The sequence below is a fragment of the Panthera uncia genome (assembly GCF_023721935.1).
Source record: "Panthera uncia isolate 11264 chromosome D3 unlocalized genomic scaffold, Puncia_PCG_1.0 HiC_scaffold_8, whole genome shotgun sequence".
In the NCBI taxonomy this organism is placed as follows: domain Eukaryota; kingdom Metazoa; phylum Chordata; class Mammalia; order Carnivora; family Felidae; genus Panthera; species Panthera uncia.
Window position 1 is genome coordinate 8,022,783 of NW_026057586.1, and position 20,025 is coordinate 8,042,807.

At 44.5% G+C, this 20,025-nt stretch overlaps 1 protein-coding gene across 4 annotated transcripts in view; it reads left to right on the forward strand.

The window, feature by feature from the left end:
• Nucleotides 1-20,025, forward strand: part of CD226 (CD226 molecule) — a 91,426-nt gene that overhangs the window by 44,740 nt on the left and 26,661 nt on the right. For 3 of the 4 annotated variants that reach the window (XM_049619634.1, XM_049619636.1, XM_049619635.1), the window contains one exon: nt 13,349-13,696. In XM_049619634.1, the coding sequence (XP_049475591.1) occupies nt 13,349-13,696 (348 nt within the window). Of the gene's footprint in view, nt 1-13,348; nt 13,697-13,829; nt 14,614-20,025 lie in introns of those variants that run through there. The other variant, XM_049619637.1, reaches the window with a different exon arrangement.

The window sequence follows — 20,025 nt, forward strand, 5'->3', positions numbered from 1 at the left end:
CTTTTCTCTCCCAGAGCTCCCTGTCCCCCTCAGAATTCCTGAGATCCGGCTCATGGCAGTGGCCACAGCAGCAGCGTCTGGGGCCTGATTCAGGTGTTCTCTGACCCACCCCTGATGCTCAGTGACTCCGAGTTCATCCTCTCCCTGCCCCTCCATCAGGATACACCTGTACTCCCCACACACTGGAAGCCACCAACTGCACCCTGCTGTCTTCCTGGGAAATTCCCCACTACACACACACACACACACACACACACACACACACACACACACAAATTGCTTTTGGAAAGGTCATGAGGTGGAGGCAAGGAGGGTGCCCTAACAGACCCAGGTCAGATGTTGCCGGAGGACGCTGGGCCAGCCACAATGGCACATCCCCAGAGGAGCACGCACCAGCACCTGGTTGCTAGTGCTAAAGGTCTCTGCCCCCCGAGGTGAGTGTCATTTAGGTCTGGCAGTATCTTATTCTAGTTGTAAGAAACCAGCGAATTTAACTGTTAAAAAATTATTTTCTAGGATTGATCTGTATGCATTTCCTCTGACTTGGAGCACCCACCAGGGGCACCTGGGTGGCTCAGTTGGTTGAACGCCTGACTTCGGCTCAGGTCATGATCTCACAGTTTGTGGGTTCAAGCCCCACACCGGGCTCTGTGCTGACAGCTCAGAGCCTGGAGCCTGCTTCAGATTCTGTGTCTCCCTCTCTCTGCCTCTTCCCTACTTGTGTGTGCTCTGTCTCTTAAAAATAAATAAACATTAAAAAAATTTTTTTAAAAAGAGCACACACTGAATGCTGAATGAATACATTATTATCTCCTTCTGTCGCCATACCTATTTTTTATTTGTATGTCCCAAATTTTCTTTTCTTTTATTATTTTTAAAAATATTTATTTATTTTGAGGGAGAGGGAGGAGAGAGACAGAGAGAGAGGGAGAGAGAGAGAGTGAGCAGGGGAGGGGCAAGAGAGAGGGAGAGAGAATCCTAAGCAGGCTCCACGCTGTCAGCACAGAGTCTGATGTGGGGCTTGAGCTCACAAACTGTGAGATCATGATCTGAGCCTAAATCAAGAGTTGGACGCTCAACTGACTGAGCCACCCAGGCACCCCCCAAATGCCTCTTAAATCACAATAAATTGGGGCACCTGGTTAGCCCAATCAGTTAAGTGTCCAACTTCAGCTCAGGTCATGATCTCACAGTTCATGAGTTCAAGCCCTGTGTTGGGCTCTGGGCTGATAGCTTGGAGCCTGGATCCTGCTTAGGATTCTGGGTCTCCCTCTCTCTCTGCCCTCCCTCCCCGACTCATGCCTCATCTGTCTTTCTCACTCTCAAAAATAAACAAACATTAAAAAAGTTAAAAAAACAACAAAAAAATCCCAGCAAACTGACATGGGCACTATGTGTTCCCTCATTCTACCAGCTCTTTGTGTCTCTGTTCTGGACTGTTTGCTTATCTGGCAAATCCCATGATTATAGCAATCCCTGTCAAGAGCCACATACACACTGGTTTTTCGGTATTGTCCCATTTTTCACTTTAACTTCATTATAGTTTGAACTAAGAAATTTCAGCCTCTCCTACCTTAGAGGTTGGGAGAAATATTGTTGATCTTGCTGTGGTGTGAAAAGCACCTGGAGCTCTTTGGAGAGAAGATATTAAAGCCGTAAATATTGCAGTGCTGGCTGGTCCTCAAGGCTTGTGCCCAGAGGAACAGGTCCTGGGGGTGCTTGTGTTTGGCAAACGTGGGAATAAAGACCCAAACTCATGTAGGATCTAGACTGGAAAATATGACTTTTAGGCTCCTGGAATCATCCACTGAATTTATAATATGGTATCATCTTCAGAGACAGGTTCTCAATTTCTTCCACGGTATTTATCGAGCAACTGAAGGTACCTGGCTTTGTGCTGAGATCAGATATATTGAAGACATGCCATCTTCAAGGCATTGAGAGTTTCCCAGGGCAGGGAGAAATGACAGCAAATAAAAGACAACACAATAGAAGATATAGAAGTAAAACAGAAGAGGGAGTGGTTAGCCTACCTTAGGATGAGTCAGAAAATATTTCCTCCAAGGGAGTGGTGTCACAGTTGAGTTTTATGGGATAAGTCGTGATTTTCCTGGACTGGAGTGAAAGGAGTATATTAGGCAATCCAGAAGAGGAGATGGCTGATGTAAGATCATAAATGTGAGTCCTGTTTTGAGGGACACTAGAGTATATAGTAGATTCTAGTAGGAGATGAGACTGGGGGCAAAGGCAGGGGTAAAATCATAAAGGATTTAAGTGAAGAATGTGGACTTCGTCCTATAGCGGCAATGGGAAACCTCTGAACCTTTTAAAGCAGAGATGTGGCATGACCAGAGTTGAATTGTAGCTCCATAGTTTTGGATGCAGTGTGCGTTGGTGGGAGAAAGGGCAAGAATCAGAGTTGGGCAGCTATTTTGATGGCCCAGATGAAGAAACATAGGGAAATACATAGTGAGTGAGTCTTGTATTTTCATTCTATTTGGTTTCAAAGTCATTCTGGGGGCACCTGGGTGGCTCTGTGGGTTAAGCATCTGACTTCGGCCCAGGTCATGATCTCAAGGTCCGTGAGTTCAAGCCCCATATCAGGCTGTGTGCGGACAGCTCAGAGCCTGGAGCCTACTTCAGATTCTGTGTCTCCCTCTCTCTCTCTGCCTCTCCCCAAGTCGCTCTCTGTCTCTCTCTCTCAAAAAATAAATAAACATTCAAAGTCATTCTGTTGTGCAGATTTCTCTGCTACAGTGCTTAACCTCCTACAGATGAGATAAATGTATCAGCAAGTATTTATTGATCATCGAATATGTGCAAGATATAATTTAAGGTGTTTCCAGAGATTAAAATAAGTACAGTTCATGACATGGTACAGTTACCTTGAGAACTTTTGGAGCATGGGGGACTAACAAGCTACAAATGAATATTTTAAAAATTATTTCTGCCTCCAAGGAGCTCGGCATAATTGAGAGAAGCAAGACAGAAAACACGGCAGTTCCTATTTTGTGAGTGTAGTGATTTGTTATGCACAGTCAGACGTGGGAAGAGTAAGGGCTGTGGGACCCCGTGGCCTAGGGCTGCTGTGGGCAGGTGGGGCAGATGCTGTGAGACAGGCTGGCCAGCAGGGCCTTGAAGGAAAGATGGAGTAAGAGAGAGCACTGTTACCACAGCAGTTCTGGACGCCACCTCCGGGTGCTCTGGTCTAAGTTCAAATTCTAGGTTCCAAGTAATATCGGTAAAGTTCCGGAACTGTGTCTGCTTCAGGTTGTGTTCCTCAGGAGTCACGGAGAGGAGGATAAATGTGAAAGGGATGTGTTGGGAAGTGTTCCCAGGAAAGTCCATTAGGGGAGCCGGAACTGGACAGAAAGGACACCAAGCAAAGTCCAGGGATGTTAACTTGAGCTCACCGGGCAGAGGCTCTGAAGACCCCCACCCCTGTCAATCACTGGGCAAGGGCCCCTCTGGGTATGTAGGTCCCAGGCCTGCACTGAGCCTCACCAAGCATAGCAGCAGGTGATGGCTCTTTAGGAGGCAGCATTGGTGTGCCCCCAAAGCAGAGGAATCCCAGGGGGTGTACATGGAACCCTGAAAGCATTTGTCAGTGTCCATGTCAAGTACCCCCGCTCTCAACCTCCCAGAGTGCCCTACATTGTGGAGCTATTGCTCAGAGAGACTCAAGCAAAGGACCTGGTCTTTCAGTTCTCCCCATTCATCACTGGCCTTTATCCCTTAACAGGCACAACAACACATCGGTTGCCTGAGAGTATAAGCCCCTCTCCCCCAGAAATCCTAGCCTTTCTTAACCACAGTCAGGACAGCATAAGATATTTTGGTAAGTAAAATCGGGCTCATATTCAGATGTTTTCAAAAGAGAACTGTAAGAGTGAATTTTGAGCTCACTTTCTCTGAATGCTGTCGCTATTGAGATTTCTGAAATGCGGGGCCTAGGGTATCACACCTTCCCCTTTCCTTACATAGAATGTCTTCTGTCTCATAGGTCATGTCTTTGTCTGCAGAAGTGACAGAAATTGCTTTCCAGTGTTTTAGAGTAATTTTAATTGGTTAGGAATCACAGTGGTAAAAATTATGAAACCCAATTTTGCGAGCAGCGTGTTTAAAAGCTTGTTTTTACAATTCACTTAATTTTATCATATCTTTCCTTTCTGTGGAGGTTGGAGCAGGTATGTTCTCATATATGTGTTTCTGTAATGTGTCTATGATGCGTGGTGGGGGTTCCCCCCATTTTTAGCATTTTTAGCCTCGTATCAATTGCTTCTTAGTCATTTTTCATATGCCATTCATCAGAAATCCTGCTTACCTGTTCTCCACAAAACCAACTGGACCAACCGGAAATATAAATGAAACGTAATGAGGGCGATACTGTAAGAAACAGTGACATGGGCAGAAAGCGTAGAAAGAAGGAAGTCGGACATGGAGTCGATGCTTTAAATGCACAAAGCTCATTTAGCTACTCGAATATCTTGTGTTTGGTCTTCCCTGCAGATTTTCTTTGGGCAAATAACTGTATTTGGTCGAGACCCTTTGACAAACCTCGCTGAGCCCAGAGTCAGCCAACAGCACGGCTTTTATTTAGTTGGCTGGGAACCAAACTCACACCTTTCCATCCCAGAGTTTCTGGGGACGTGGGGCTCTGTTCGTGCAATGACCTGGTTATGTGTCTCTCCACCAACTCGGACCTTTACCTTCTTTGTCTTTACATCAATAGGATTTTTGTTGAAGGAGTGAATGAGTGAGTGAATGAGTGAACGAGTGAATGGCCAAAGAGGTAACATTTCATGGCCTCCTGTGTGTAATCTGTCTTCCTGCTCAAGTCTCCCACCCACCCCTGCCCTTGAAGACACCACCCCTGCTCCTGTGCTCCTGGGGAGCATGGTGACCTGTGACAAGGCTGGCTCCTGGCGCCTCTCAGTCATTTCTGCCACAGCCGGTCTGTTCCTGGCCACTCGCCTGTGGGAACCTGCTTCCTTTCCTTTCACTCGGAAAGCAATCTAATGGACGATTTCACACTAATGTGCTGGTGCCTGCCAGGAGCTGAGGTTGTTATGTGCATTTTAACAAGGACAAGTAAAGAAATTGATTTCTAATTATAGGATTGAAGGCATCATAAAATAAGATATTTAGGAACAAGGGTTTCCAGGGCGGCTCTTTTGCCTCTGTGGAATCCTGCCCGGTTGCAGGTAGGAGGGAAAGCTCCATCAGGTGGAGCACCTCATCGGGATAGGGGTAGGATGGCCGCCATGGTTTAGGGGCAGGTGCCTGAGCCTCCTCCCCGGAAAGGGCTCCCTTCTCTGCCCCCTGACGCTGGGCGACCTACCTCGGGGTCCTCGGTGTTGGGGACTAAATGTGTCAGCACATATCACGCCTTCAATGCTGGCACACAGTAAAGTCTCATTTGAGGTATATATTTTGCCTTTAAAATATGTTGAAGGGGCACCTGGATGGCTCAGTTGGTTAATCATGTGACATTTGGTTTCGGCTCAGCTTGGTGGGTTCGAGCCCCTCATTGGGCTCTGCACTGACACGGCAGAGCATGCTTGGGATTCTCTGTCTCCCTCTCTCTGCCCCTCTCCTGCTTACTCTGTATCTCTCTCTCAAAAATAAAATAAAATAAAATAAAATAAAATAAAATAAAATAAAATAAAATAAAATACTTTAAAAAATATGTTGAAAATGTTCCAAGTATGTGAAACAAAATGCTTAATGTAGTCCTTAGTGACAATTCACTAACACAATCTATTCTCTATCTAGCAGGACATGATTAGGGTTGATGTTAATCTTTTGATTCTTTTCCTGTAAAACTCTGCCATGCAGAAAGTCTTACATTAAATTTCCAAGTCAGTGAGGTCACCTGCTAACCTTTTGGTAGAAAACAAGCCAATGGTCCTGGGTTGTATTGTCATCTTTTGGTTTTACAAGACCTCCGAACTATACTATTTAAAATTCTTATACACCCATGAGTCATTTATTTTTCTGCTTGGGAGGAACTGCAGAGATGCTCAGAAGTAAAACTTTTTTGTGTACTTCAACAAACCTCATGGCAGTGACTTCAAAAAAGCATAGTTCTCATGGTGTCATGACAGAGAGATTGAAATTTACTTTTTCATGAATAAAGCCTGTGAGCAAAATTTACATATGAGGGTCCATGGTGACCCTTTAGACAGACATTCTCAATCTTCAGGTTGGTGTTGGCGGGGGGGTTTCCATGAAGCTACTGGGGGGATAGCCTGAGGTCGGGTGGCGGGTGGGGGGGTGCTTTGGCCTCAGCAGGTGCTTTGAATCCCAAGGGGATTTGAATCCCAAATCCATCCAGGCTGGAGTTGCAAGTGTTTCTTTCTTTGGTGCCCAGACAGGGGCCTCACAGCTTCCCTTTGGACGCCCTGCAAACCCTCCCTCAATATGTATCTTCTGGGCTGAATCTCTGATTTGCCGCCCAGGATTGTTTGCCCAATTCTAGTTCCTTCTTTCGTTGAAACAATTAGCCTTGCTTGGCCTGACTCCAGGACAGGTTTGTCAGGTTGTGTTTTTATCTCTCAGCACAGCTTTCATTCTTTATCGGTGCTTTTCAGCCAAGCAATCTCTTAGCTTATTTTTATCTCCTTCGCTTCCTCTACCTTTTATCTGCACTTTAAATGAAGGACAGGAAATGGCAAGAGTGTGGAGGGGGCTTGTGAAGATCGCTGATTTCCCTCACTGGGTGGCCTTGCTGCTTCTGATAGGTCCTGGTAAGATCCAGATGATTGTATCGGAAATGCCAGCCTGATGAAGTCTTTTCCCCCCTCCCCACCTCGCCCCACCCCCATGTTAGTTTGCTAGAACTGTCCGGACAAGAGACCGCAGGCTGGGTGGTTTGAGCAGCAGAAGTAGTCTGGAGCTGGAAGCCGGAGACCGTGTTATCCGCAGTGGTGGCTCCTTCTGAGGCTGGCGGGGGGTGGGGAGTCTGCCCCGGGCCTCTCTCCTCACTTCTGGGGGTCTTCTGCCATCGTTGGCATTCCTCGGTTTGTGGACACCGTACCTTGATCTCCGCCTTCGTCTCCAAACGATGTTCTCCCTGTGTGCATGCCAGTGTGCAGTCGGCCCTTTTAGAAGGACACCTGTCATGTGGGATGAGGGGCCCGCCCCGCTGTGGTGTGACCTCATCTTAACTAATTACCTCTGCAGTGACCCCGTTCCCAAATAAGATCACATGCTGAGGTGCTGCAGTCAGGATGGCAATCTATGAATTTTTTCTGGGGGTGGGGTGGGGGGAGACACAGTTCAACCCTTCCCCCCGCCCCACCCCAAACATCACCTGGGTGCATTTCCAGCTTTTTAGAGAAATGCCATCCCCACGACTCTCGTTGCCGTCTGCACTTGAAACGATCGCGGGGCAGGGAGTTCAGGGGCGGTCAGGGGTGTCCTGGGCGCAGCCTGGTCCAGGCTGATGGCTCCTGTTTCTGCTCTGCCTGAAGCTGCTCGACAGGGCAGCTCAGCACCCACCACGTCTGCCTTTGCGGGTTTTTGTCTGTCACGGGGCAGAGCTGTGAGGGGGGCAGAGCCCCACTTGGGAACCTCAGCCCCTCTCCTGCCCCGCCTGCCCCGTGAGCTGCCAAAGTGCCATTTCTCTGCTCTCTGGACCTCTCTGCCTGCTTCAGCTGGGACTTTGCGTGTCTATTTCTTTTGCCTACTTCCCCCTGCCCCCAATTTTTCTTTATTTAAAAAAAATGTATTTATGTATTATTGAGGTAAAATATAACACGCTATTCATTTCAGGTGTACGACCCAACAATTTGATAGATATATGAAGAAATGATGACTTCAGTAAGTCTAGTTAGCAGCTGTCACCCTACATAGTAATAAAATTTTATATTTTCTTTGAGAAGAACTTTGAGGTTGTAATCCCTTAACGAGTGCTTGCAGATTTTTTAGACCTTTGTCTCAGATCACTTTAAATACTTCCTTAGTCATCAAGTAGTAGACATTTTACTTTGCATCTAATTTTTTTTTAAAGTTTATATATTTTGAGAGAGAGAGACAGAGACAGAGAACACAAGCAGTGGAAGAACAGAGAGCGCGGGAGAGAGAGAGGATCCCAAGCAGGCTCCATACTGTCGGCACAGTGTCCAATGTGGGTTTCGACCTCACAAACTGAGATCATGATCTGAGCAGAAATCAAGAGTTGGACGCTTAGCCTACTGAGCCACCCAGGCACCCCTTATGTTGCATTTAAATGGATCCTTTATATTTGAGAGTTTGTAGAAAACTTCTCTATTGAGGACATGCGTACTCTAGGCACAGTTGGGAATATGTGAAGTTACCACCGTTATCTCTTCTAATTAGCTCGAGTAATGGTAGTACTCCTGCAGATAGCTTGGGGCAATTCTGGCTGTTTAATTTTTAGCCTATTTTAAACATCATAAGAGCAAGTTATTGTCTTGTGCTTTAGAAACCCTGGAGAGAGGTCTGACCGAGAGCAGAGGCTGTGGATTTGGACCCTGCACATACGACGTGGTTGAAAATTGCAAGGCAGGAGATCACCAGGGAGGGAGAGTGGAGGGGGACAAGTGTTGGAATCTTGGGGGAGAACAACGTTTTAAAAGACCAGTAGAGAAAAAAAGGACCCTGAATAAGTCTATGGAGGAAGGTCGGAAAGGAGAGAGGACAACAGAAACGTGCAGGGTCACAGAAGGCAAAGAGTGTCCAGGAGGACGTAGCATCTAGTACTCAGGGTCAGGAACAGGCGTGGCTTTCACTGTTGGAGGATGTGCCTTGGTGTGTGGAACCAGGAGAAAGGAGGCAGAGTCGGGAGCAGTGAATTCCTTCCGGAATTTTGAATGAATAGAGGAGAAGAGAGGAGGATTGGACAGCACCACAGGTTCCAAACTTGGTTTTCAGGGATCGGGGAGATCCTATTGGGAGCTGAGGAGTTTCGTGTTTGTCCTCTTTCCATGGATTGCTTGCCAAGGGGTCATTTGACATGTTTCTCTGCTCTTTGTAGTTCTGTAAATTGGTGGTTAGGTGTAGAGGCTTGAGCAGAGTCAGACTGGATTATTTGGGGGAGGCGACTGACCCCAACGTGGCATCATGGAGACATGAATGGTCTTTTGTGAATTTGCAGACATTGATGGTCATTGCCTGGAACAGTTAATTCATTCAGGGATTACACATATGATTTCGAGCACATTTCTCACTATGAGAGGTTTTATGGAGGTAACTTCCCCTCCCCCCAATCAGTAGGTACACCATGCATATTGGCTGCAAGATGGAATTATAAGTCAGTTTCTTTATTCAAAAATTATTTACTGACTTCTCTGCTCTATGCCAAGTACTGTTCTAGGTCCCAAGTATAGGGTGGTGTATAAAGGTCTATACCAAAGGTCTGGGCTTCTTTCTGAAGCTTATAGTGAACAGAGTAAGGGTCTTGTGAACTTGATGAGTGATATTGTAGTGCTGTTCAAACTGCACACAGGGCCACTACCTACTGAGGGTGGTGAAGGAGAAGAGATTAGCGGCCACAGATGCGATGGTGGCCTGGGGCAGTCGTACGAGGCACCAGCATACCCTGAAGTGTCTGGGTACCCAGGCATCGAGTGGTACTTGGAAAAGGCGATGAAGCACTGAGATAAACTGAAAAATAATCTATCCTGTCAGAAAAATCATATACACAGTACAGAGAATCTCTCATCATGTTATTTTGTGGTTAAATCACATAAAAACAACACACAGATCAATTTATTAGAACAGACGAAATCCTGTGCCCTGATAACAGCCAGCGCCGGTGAGAGCGTGACAGGGAGGGAGGTCTCACTCGCTGCTGGTGGGCGCGTATGATGGGGCAGCCAGTTGGAAGGCAGCTTGTCAGTGTCTTAGCATACAATCCAGCAACCAGGCTTCTTGACACTTGCCCAGAGGAATTTAAAACTTATGTCCACACAAACTCTTGCACACGGTTGTTTACAGCAGCTTTATTCATAGTTGCCCAAACTCAGAAGCAACTAAGATGTCCTTCAGGAGGTGAATGGATAAATAAGCTGTGGTCCATCCAGACGATGGAATAGTCTTCAATCCCAAAAGGAAATGAGCTATCAAGCCATGAAAACACATGGAAGAATCTTAACTTTTTTTTTAATATCCATTTATTTTTGAGAGAGAGAGAGAGAGAGAGAGAGAGCAAGAGTAAGGGAGGGGTGGAGAGAGAGGGAGGCACAGAATCCAGAATCTGAAGCAGGTTTCAGGTTGTGACCTGTCAGTACAGAGCCCAATGCCAGTGAGGTCATGACCTGAGCCGAAGTTGGATGCTTAAACGACTGAGCCACCCAGGTGCCCCAGCATGTGGGGAAATCTTAAATGCTTATTACTCTGTGAAAGAAACCAATCTGAAAAGGCTACATTCCATATGGTTCCAACTATATGACATTCTAGAAAAGGCTAAACTATGGAGGCAGTAAAAAGATCAGTGGTTGCCAAGGGTTGAGGGGAGGGAGGGTTAAATAGACAGAGCACAGAGGATTTTTAGAGATGTGAAAATACTCCAGATGACATAATGGTGGACATGTGTCCTTATACATTTGTCCAAACTCACAGGATGTACAACACCGAAAGTGAACTCCAGTATAAACTATGGACTCTAGGTGATTATGATGTGACAACATAGGTTCATATTTGGTAAAAAATGTATCATTCTGGTAGGGGATGTTGATAATGGGGATGCGGCGTGTGGGAGGAGGGAGGAAGTATATTGGAAATCTCTACCTTTCTCTCAGTTTTATTGTAACCCTAACCCTGCTCTAAAAAATAATCTTTTAAAGAGAACAAACTGTGGTCTATTCTCGGTTTATGCTGAGAATTAATACATAACCGAATAGAAATATAAAGTTAACTGGTGTTCGTTATTTTCATTCTATTATTAAGATTTGAATCTTCCCTATTAACGACAGCATTTTGATCCCTATTTCAAGCAGACGTGCTTTCTAGTTCCAAGCACATCAGGACGCCGGGGTCCTCTTGTGTGCGGGGTTTTCGGGTAATTGTTTTCAGGGTCATTTCCTGTTGCCTCACATGTGCCATGCTGGAGGATTAGGTGACAAGCAGCAAAGAGCACAGGAGACAAGGGGAGTTCCGCAGACCTCTCGTGAGTCTCAGTTTTCACCCGCCACCAACCAGCGACTCCGGTGGCCAGGACAGGTTAGCTGGAGGTTACTCTGTGCTTCAGCACCACCTGCCTCTGAGCGGGGCCTGTGAGGCTGAGCCCCGTCCGTGTCTACTGACAGGTGGGTCTTTACGCAGAGCCTGGGCTCTGGAAACTTCCGGGCTCCTTCAATGACAGCTCCACCAGCCCCTGAGACCTGGCTGGTCAGCATCGGAGATGGCCTTCATTGCTCTGTGGATCTGTCCTTTGTACAAGTGTAGACACCCCTCAGGGCGGATCCCCCTTTGTACCCAAGTCAGCATTACAAGGGTCGCTTCCTGAGAGCAGCTGTGGTCACACGGGCAGATGAAGCTCCCGAGATGGGTGGAGGGAGGTGCCACAAAGGAAGACAACCGGATGGCAGGCGTGTCTGCACCGAAGACAGATAATAGAAGAGCACAGGGCGGGCCTGCCTCTGTTTCCCCATGGTCTCGCACGCCTCACGGAAAAATGTGTCCCTTTTTCTTTCTTCTCATTTCTTTTATGTTCTTGATATTTTCCCAGCACCATGTGCTTGTCCTTTTATTTATATTACCTCTCATTTCTTTCCCTTTTCTCATCACTGCTTGTCCATCTTAATTTCATTTTAGTTTCTCGTTTGTTTGCTTTAAGCTTTTAGTTCCTTATTTTTCCCATTTCTTTTTTTAAAAACTAAAAAAAAAACCTTTTTTAACGTTTACTCAGTTTTGAGAGAGTGCAAACGGGGGAGGGGCAGAGAGCTAGGGGGACACAGAATCCCAAGCAGCTCCAGGCTCCGAGCTGTCAGCACAGAGCCCCATGCGGGGCTCGAACTCACGGACTGTGAGATCATGACCCGAGCCAAACTCGGATGCTTAACCAACTGTGCCACCCAGGCGCCCCTTGTTTTTCCCATTGCTTGTGAATTTTCTCCCATTTCTTCCCCCCCCCCCCCCCCATTCTTGTGGTGGCTTTTTACTTAGAGATAACATGCTACTTACTGTGTGCTTATTATGTGGATAAAGTGTTAACTTTGACAAACAGTTGTATGATTACAAATTGAAAAACTGGAATGCTGTGTGGTTTTCTCTTTTCAACAACATTTTGACACATGGAACCACTTGTTGAAGAAAAGAAGCTACCTTTTGGTGGAAATGAAACTGTTATAGACAAAGTATTCTAGTTTAATATGGACAGCAAATTTTACTGTGTTTTAGACTCAATATCTTCTTTCAAGTGTGGTTTCTCCTCTCCTTTCCTGTTCCTCTTTTCTTTGGTTTCTTTTTTGAGAGAGAGTGAGGGCAAGTGAGGGAGAGGGGCAGAGGGAGAGAGAGAGAGAACCCTAAGCAGGCTCCACACTCAGTGTGGAGCCCAATATGGGGCTCAATCCCATGACCTGGGATTAGAAATCAAAAATCAAGAGTCAGATGCTCAAGCAACTGAGCCACCCAGGTGCCCCCACTTCCTTTTCTTCCCTCCCCTCCCCTCCCCTCTCCTCTCCTCTCCTCTCCTCTCCTCTCCTCTCCTCTCCTCTCCTCTTGTCTCTTACAACTGGTAGTCAAGAAGGTAGCCCAGAACTACTGATTTGGATATCTGGTGAATATTTGCTGAGTGCTCTGCTGGGTATTTCAGCTATGGTGGAAGGAAGAAATATTGAAGGACTTCCTTGGTACCCAGGAATTTAAATCCCATGTGGACCCTTACTCTATGTATGCATAAGACATATCTGGAAAATATATATATTATATTTATATATCTGAAAAAAAAACTTTATGCATGTATTTATTCAATGGTCATCTTTTCAATGACCATTAAAATCTTAGCATGACTACAATCTGGATACAGTGTTGGAGTCACCAGCCCAGCATTTCTGCAGAATAGTCTTGTGAAATTCAGCCTCTTGGTGAGATCGCTGCCGAGGAAAGCACTAGTGGTTTTTATTGTGTTTCTTGTTATATGGTTAACCACGTAAAACTTAAGGGAATATGTGTGAACAAGAATATCCTCCTTTTTATTTATTTACTAGCCTCTTTCAAAAGTCTTTTTCTTACAAAAAATGTGTCCTAAAGATATCATTTATAGTTGATGAAACTGTTAAAGAACATTGCCATTACTTTCGATAGAACTTTAAGGGTAGCTTGCACCTTCACACCCCAAAATCTGAGGTCCTAAGTGTAATCATTTGCTTCTTGTTTTCAGATGATTTCGAGATAGCTGTGCCATCAAATAGCCACATGGTCTCAGAACCTGGAAAAAATATCACACTCTCCTGTGAGCTTCCAACAAAGTGGCCAGTCCAACAAATTACCTGGGAGAAGATCCAGCCCCATCAGATTGACCTCTTGACCAGCTGCAACTTGTCCCAAGGGAAAATTTATACTTCAAAGTACCAAAGATGGATGTCGAGTGACTGTAGTCCGGGAATGACCAGCACCTTCATCACCATGCCCCAGGCCGTGGTCTCTGACTCAGGACTCTACCGCTGTGGTTTCAGTGCCAGAACAGGAGAAAATGAAACCTTTGTGAGGAGGTTGACTGTAACTGATGGTAAGTACGTGATGCATGTCTTCAAGTGTTAAAACTGGAGAAGGCCAACCACTGGATTGGTTTCTGTTGTCTTTGTCATGACTGTTGTTCAAAATATTAAAAAAAATTTTTTTTGCATTTATTCATGTTTGAGAGACAGAGATAGAGCATGAGTGGGAGAGGAGACCTAGAGAGGGAGACACAGAATCCGAAGCAGGCTCCAGGCTCTGAGCTGTCAGCACAGAGCCCGACGCAGGGCTCGAACTCACGGACCGTGAGATCATGACCTGAGCTGAAGTCGGACACTCAACTGACGGAGCCACCCAGTCGCCCCCAAAATATTTTTTAATGTTTGAGTTTCGGTAAATGTCAGTTTTTGAATCTTAGTATTTGCTTTTTCTTTACCTTGTGAATCCATCAATTACAGATTTAACGATTACAAACCTTTCCAATTTCTCGATCTGCCACATTCCTGAAATTAAAAGAAAAAATTAGTAAGTCTGAAAAGTACTGCAAGTCTCAGTTTGTATAACTTTTATGTTTTTTCCAACTGCATTACAACTTTATAATGGTGGTGACTACGTTTCTAAATCCTCTGTGTCCTCCGCAGTAACAAAATGGTGTTGGATTGGTATTTGCTGAGTCAGTGTTGAGTGGAATTTAATAAATGTTTGACAATGTTACTACTTTGCCAGCTCGGAGCTTTAATTCCTTCCATTGTTTTCAGCCCTCAGAGCAGCAACAGACTAGCCTTAGGACCTCTTCCTCTAAATCGTATTTCTTTTGTATTAGTAATCTGTCTCCTGTGTCATAATGAGGCCCTCATTTTTTAAGCTGCAGGCCCCACAAAACCTGTGTGAGAGTAAGAAAAAGTGACTTTTCACTTCCTGAAGTACAAATACAGAGAGGCCTACATAGAAGTCTGGATGGAGGGCAGCGTTTACCTCCTCTCAGGCTCTCTCAGTTATGCCTCTGGGTGAGTTTCATAGCAGAGGAACATGTCAGAAAAAATTATTTTTGCTGATGACAGAAATTGTATTTCACCTTTCCTTTCCTTTCCTTTCCTTTCCTTTCCTTTCCTTCCTCCTTCCTTTCCTTCCTTTCCTTTCCTTCCTTCCTTCCTTCCTTCCTTCCTTCTTTCCTTCCTCCCTCCGTCCCTCCTTCCTTTCCTTTCCTTTCCTTTCCTTTCCTTTCCTTTCCTTCCTCCTTTCATTCCTTTCCTTTCCTTTCCTTTCCTTTCCTTTCCTTTCCTTTCCTTCCCTTTCCTTCCCTTCCCTTCCCTTCCCACTCCCTTTCTTTCATGTGCTTCCAGCCAGCTCATGTGCCTTGGCTTATGTGGAGACTTTTAGAGCCAAGGTTCCCTGGGATTTATTTGGCTGTCCCTTTATAGACTCTGCTTATACTGCAGACTGCTGTTTATTCCTGCGTTGGAAAAGAAGAACAGAGTTTGTACACACAGCAGCCTCCAGTGCTGCCACTACAGCAGCTGTGTGTGCCGAGGAGGACATTTGCCAAAGGACAGCACTTTCTCATAATCACCTTGGACCACATGGAAACTTCTTTGCTTCTCTGATGACAGTGAGGGCTGTGGGCGAGGCAGAGCTTGTTCTTAGAACCTGATGCAGGAGCACCTGGGTGGCTCTGTCCGTTGAGCGTCTGACTCTTGATTTCTGCTCGGGTCATGATCTCACCATCCATGAGATCGAGCCCTGTGTCAGGCTCTGTGTTGGTAATGCTGAGTCTGCTTAGGATTCTGTCCCACTGTCTCTCTCTGTGCCTCACCATCGCCCTGTCCCCCACCCCCTCTCTCAAAATAAACATTAACAAAAGAGAACTTGATGCAAAGGAGGGTTGATGGAATATGTGGGAGAGAAATATTAACAGTTTCTTCATTTTAAATGTTGACTCCATTCCTTCAGGCACAAATACAAAATATTTCTTACCTTAAAAAAACTTGTATTACAGAAATGTTTTTTAAACCTGAAGTAGAAACACACACACACACACACACACACACACACACACAATCATTACTCTTCTCTCAGAGACTAAGGCAAGGAAAAGTTCTATTCAGAAAAATATCATAAAGAACATTTCTCAAACACATAGGAAATAAGATCTTCTCTGCCATATGTTGAAAAAAATAATTATAAACATCTTAAATCAGAAAAAATAGAGGTAATACATTTTAGGAGATACAGTTATTTCACTTTTACTAATTAATAAAAACGTCTTTCACTCATGCAAACATGACTAAGTTTCTTGCACAAAACTATAACATAAGCGATCAACGGTGTTGAAAATGAAGGTGACTGAAAGTCATGGCCAATATTGTTAGTGTCCATGTGTTTTGAACACTTGCAAAATGGCTGTTTGACATTCAATTGGCAGGTTAAAAGAATATCAACAGGGCTCATTAGTAAAAAGTTAAAATTGATGGAAAATGCCAGCTGATGACCCTATATTTTGGTTTAATTTGATTTTAAAATAAATGTAAGTAAAGATTGAAAATTAAAAAAAAATCGGATGGAAAGCAAAATAGCTCACTTACATCTGCTCTGATGTGATTTGATTATTTCAAGTCTTGAGGCTGTTTGGTCAAAAATCAATGTAGGGATTAAAGCAGAGAGACAGGTATAAGATGTGGAGCAGATTTAATTTATTTCAACTGTCAAGGGAAAGGTGATTGTGACACAAATTTTATGAACAGCTATGCATCCTTTTGTTGGCTCCCATCAACTTCTTTTATAGGATGCAAAGGAGAGATTTTCATGACTGTCATATTCTACACACACACACACACACACACACACACACGCAGGGCTCTCCCCTGATTTTCGCGTGTGTGTGTTCATCTTCAGACAAGCACCGAGTACTCAGAGGTCAGACACAATGCCAGCCAGTGTGCCATATATCCAGTTCTTTTTTTTAAGTTTCTTTTTTTAATTTTTTAAGTTTTTATTTATTATTTTTTTTAACTTGTTTTATTTTTTATTTTTAAAAATTTACATCCAAATTAGTTAGCATACAGTGCACCAATGATTTCAGGAGTAGATTCCTTAGTGCCCCTTCCCCATTTAGCCCATCCCCCCCCAAACCCCCTCTAGTAACCCTGTTTGTTCTCCATATTTATGAGTCTCTTCTGTTTTGTCCCCCTCCCTGTTTTTATATTATTTTTGTTTCCCTTCCCTTATGTTCATCTGTTTTGTCTCTTAAAGTCCTCATATGAGTGAAGTCATATGATTTTTGTGTTTCCCTGACTAATTTCACTTAGCATAATACCCTCCAGTTCCAACCATGTAGTTGCAAATGGCAAAATTTCCTTCTTTTTGATTGACAATTAATACTCCATTGTATACATATACCACATCTTCTTTATCCATTCATCCATCAATGGACATTTGGGCTCTTTCCATACTTCTGCTATTGTCGATAGTGCTGCTATAATAAACATGGGGGTGCATGTGCCCCTTTGAAACAGCACACCTGTATCCCTTGGATAAATACCTTGGAGTGCAATTGCTGGGTCGTAGGGTAGTTCTATTTTTAATTTTGGGGGGAACCTCCATACTGTGTTCCAGAGTGGCTGCACCAGCTTGCATTCCCACATTTCTTTTTCTAAATGCCCATTTATTTATTTTTTGAGAGAGAGAGAGAGAGAGAGAGAGAGAGAGAAAGGGAGAGAGTCCCAAGCAGGCTCTGCGGCAGCTGCACAGAGCCTGACACGGGGCTCAACCTCACAAACCATGAGATCATGACCTGGGCTGAAATCAAGAGTCAGATGCTTAATCGACTGAGTCATGCTGATGTCCCATCCAGCTCTTGATACATTTTGAACAGAGGGAGAACATGGCAGAAGCATGGGCTGAACCCGAATTTCCTATTGACTATTCTTTGCTGAGTGGAAATAAATGTTTGTGTCCTGTCCTTTGCACTCAGGACCTGGGAAGTAGTTTGAAATATCTCCAGACTGGCTTTTCTGAATTTGAAACTTGTCTAGAGCATGGGGCAAGGAACAGGGGGAAATGTGTGTTTACCGATGGTGACCAAGATTATTTTGGGCCCTTTATGTCTTCTAGATTGTCATTAGTCACGAGAAAAGCATTTTAGTTTTACCAAAAGAATTTGTGAAGCTGTTTAATATTAACCGAGTGATGTTCAGTCTACTATTGTTTCAGCCGAGCTTATTGGTTATAAAAAGAATGAGGATCAAAGAAATGACATGAGCTCTCTCAGAAGGTTTCCGGAGGAGACGAGTTTTGAACAAACTTCTGTTCGCCACTGCCGAACAGTGTTGTTACTCGTGTGTTTGTCCAATCTTCCTCTGCCAATGAGGCCACTCAGCGGAACCACCAAGTTTCAACTGATGATCAGAGCAGAGAACAGAGACAAAACAGGGTATAAGAAGTAACACAAAATATGCACAGGAATGAGGGAGGAGGGACGAGGAAGTTGTGTGTGCGTGACTGCAATCAAGTGACTAGGTTGGTACAGAGATTTTGAGTTGGGGGTTAATATAATTAGTATCAATTAGGTGATAACTTGGTGTGATTCTGGGTCTCATGTAAGAGCAATGAGAGCCATTATTGATTCTTGACCAAAATAGCAAAAAATGATATTCAAGGAAGTGTAAGTGAAATCACTGAGTACAGAATCAAAAAGAGAAATGTGAGACAGAGGAAACCAGCTGCCACAGTCAGGGCATGAATATTTACGTTCTCGTACTGAGCTACCACAAACTGGGTCTTTGGGCACAAAAAGGAGCCCACTCCAAGCAGACAGATTTCAAACGGTGCCTCTCTGGGCAGGCAGATTAGAAAAAGTTACCCCTTCCTCCGGGCTGGTGAAGACCCCAAAGCTGGTACGCAGGCTTGGTGGGGGGCCACAGACCCCTTACGCTTCTTGGCTGGGACAAGGCGGCCTGGATGAGGGCAGAGGGCGAGTCTGGTTGGAATGTCAGCTTGTACCTTCCATGGCCTTGCTAGTCATTCACACTTTCTTACTTTCCCTCTTCCCAACCAACCTACTAATTTTCACCCCATTTGCCTCCATTCCTTTAGGATTTCTGTCAGATGTCTTCTATGTTCACAACTTTTCCACATTAGCCCCAAACGGCTTCCCTGCTGTTGAACTATGAAACATTTTGAATTTCTCGAACTTTTATAGCTCGGGAATTTATACATTTGAGTCACTCAATAATTGTGCCTGTTTGCGACGGGTCCAGACACTTATGTTAGGAAATTACTTGAGGTTTGGGATTATGGCATCTTTGTCAAAATATCTTTCCAGAAGATTTTCAATAAATGTTCTTGACTGACTCTTTGTATGTTAATATTTTTATATATTCTAGTATATGTCTCTATATTTTAACATATTCTAAAACATGTCCATTTTATTTTCAAGTTTTGTAGCTAGATTATTTCTAGCTACACTGAAACATTTGAGGTTTAATTGCTGATCAGAGAAACCTAAACTCTGAGGAGATCCGTTGCAATACTCGAGGAGAAAACTTGCATGAATTTTGTTTACATTTATGTCTTTCAAAAAATCTATTTCCTTTAATAGGAAAGTTTAGTTTTCTTGTTTTGCATGTTTTGTATAAATGGCGCATAATTGCGTCACTGGACCTGGTGGGTGGGGCTTGCAAATGAAAATGACAGAAACGTTCAGCGAGAAATCATGGGGCCACAGCCAAGGGAATCCTCCCATGTTTCTTTCTTTTTTTTTTTTTTAATTTTTTTTAACATTTATTTATTTTTGAGACAGAGAGAGACAGAGCATGAACGGGGGAGGGTCAGAGAGAGAGGGAGACACAGAATCTGAAACAGGCTCCAGGCTCTGAGCCTCAGCACAGAGCCCGATGTGGGGCTGGAACTCACGGACCGCAAGATCATGACCTGAGCTGAAGTCGGACGCTTAACCGACCGAGCCACCCAGGCGCCCCCTTCCCATGTTTCTTTAGTGAGGTGGAGGGTTGACAAAGAGGTAGGAGCATAGAGGAAAAGGTACTGTAGGTTACAAATCTTGCCTGCACACAGCTTGGTGGAGTTTCCTGACTGTGGGACTCTGTTCCCAAGTTGGCTGGAAGAACAAGGAGGAAGAGAAATAAACTTGGTTTATTTCTTTGGCCTTTAGTTTCTGCTAAAAGGCAACCAGTTTGCTCCCAGGTGATTTGATTCCTGAACAGTTTCGGCTTGTAGACAAGAGAATTTTTTTTAGGGGCCCATTTATCCAGAACCTTCTGTCCTGTCCCTGTGAATTCATGATAGATGTGAATACTGTAGGCATGGGGGTTGTCTGAGCTGAGATGTCCTGGAATGCCAAATACGTTTATTTCCATGACATAGTGT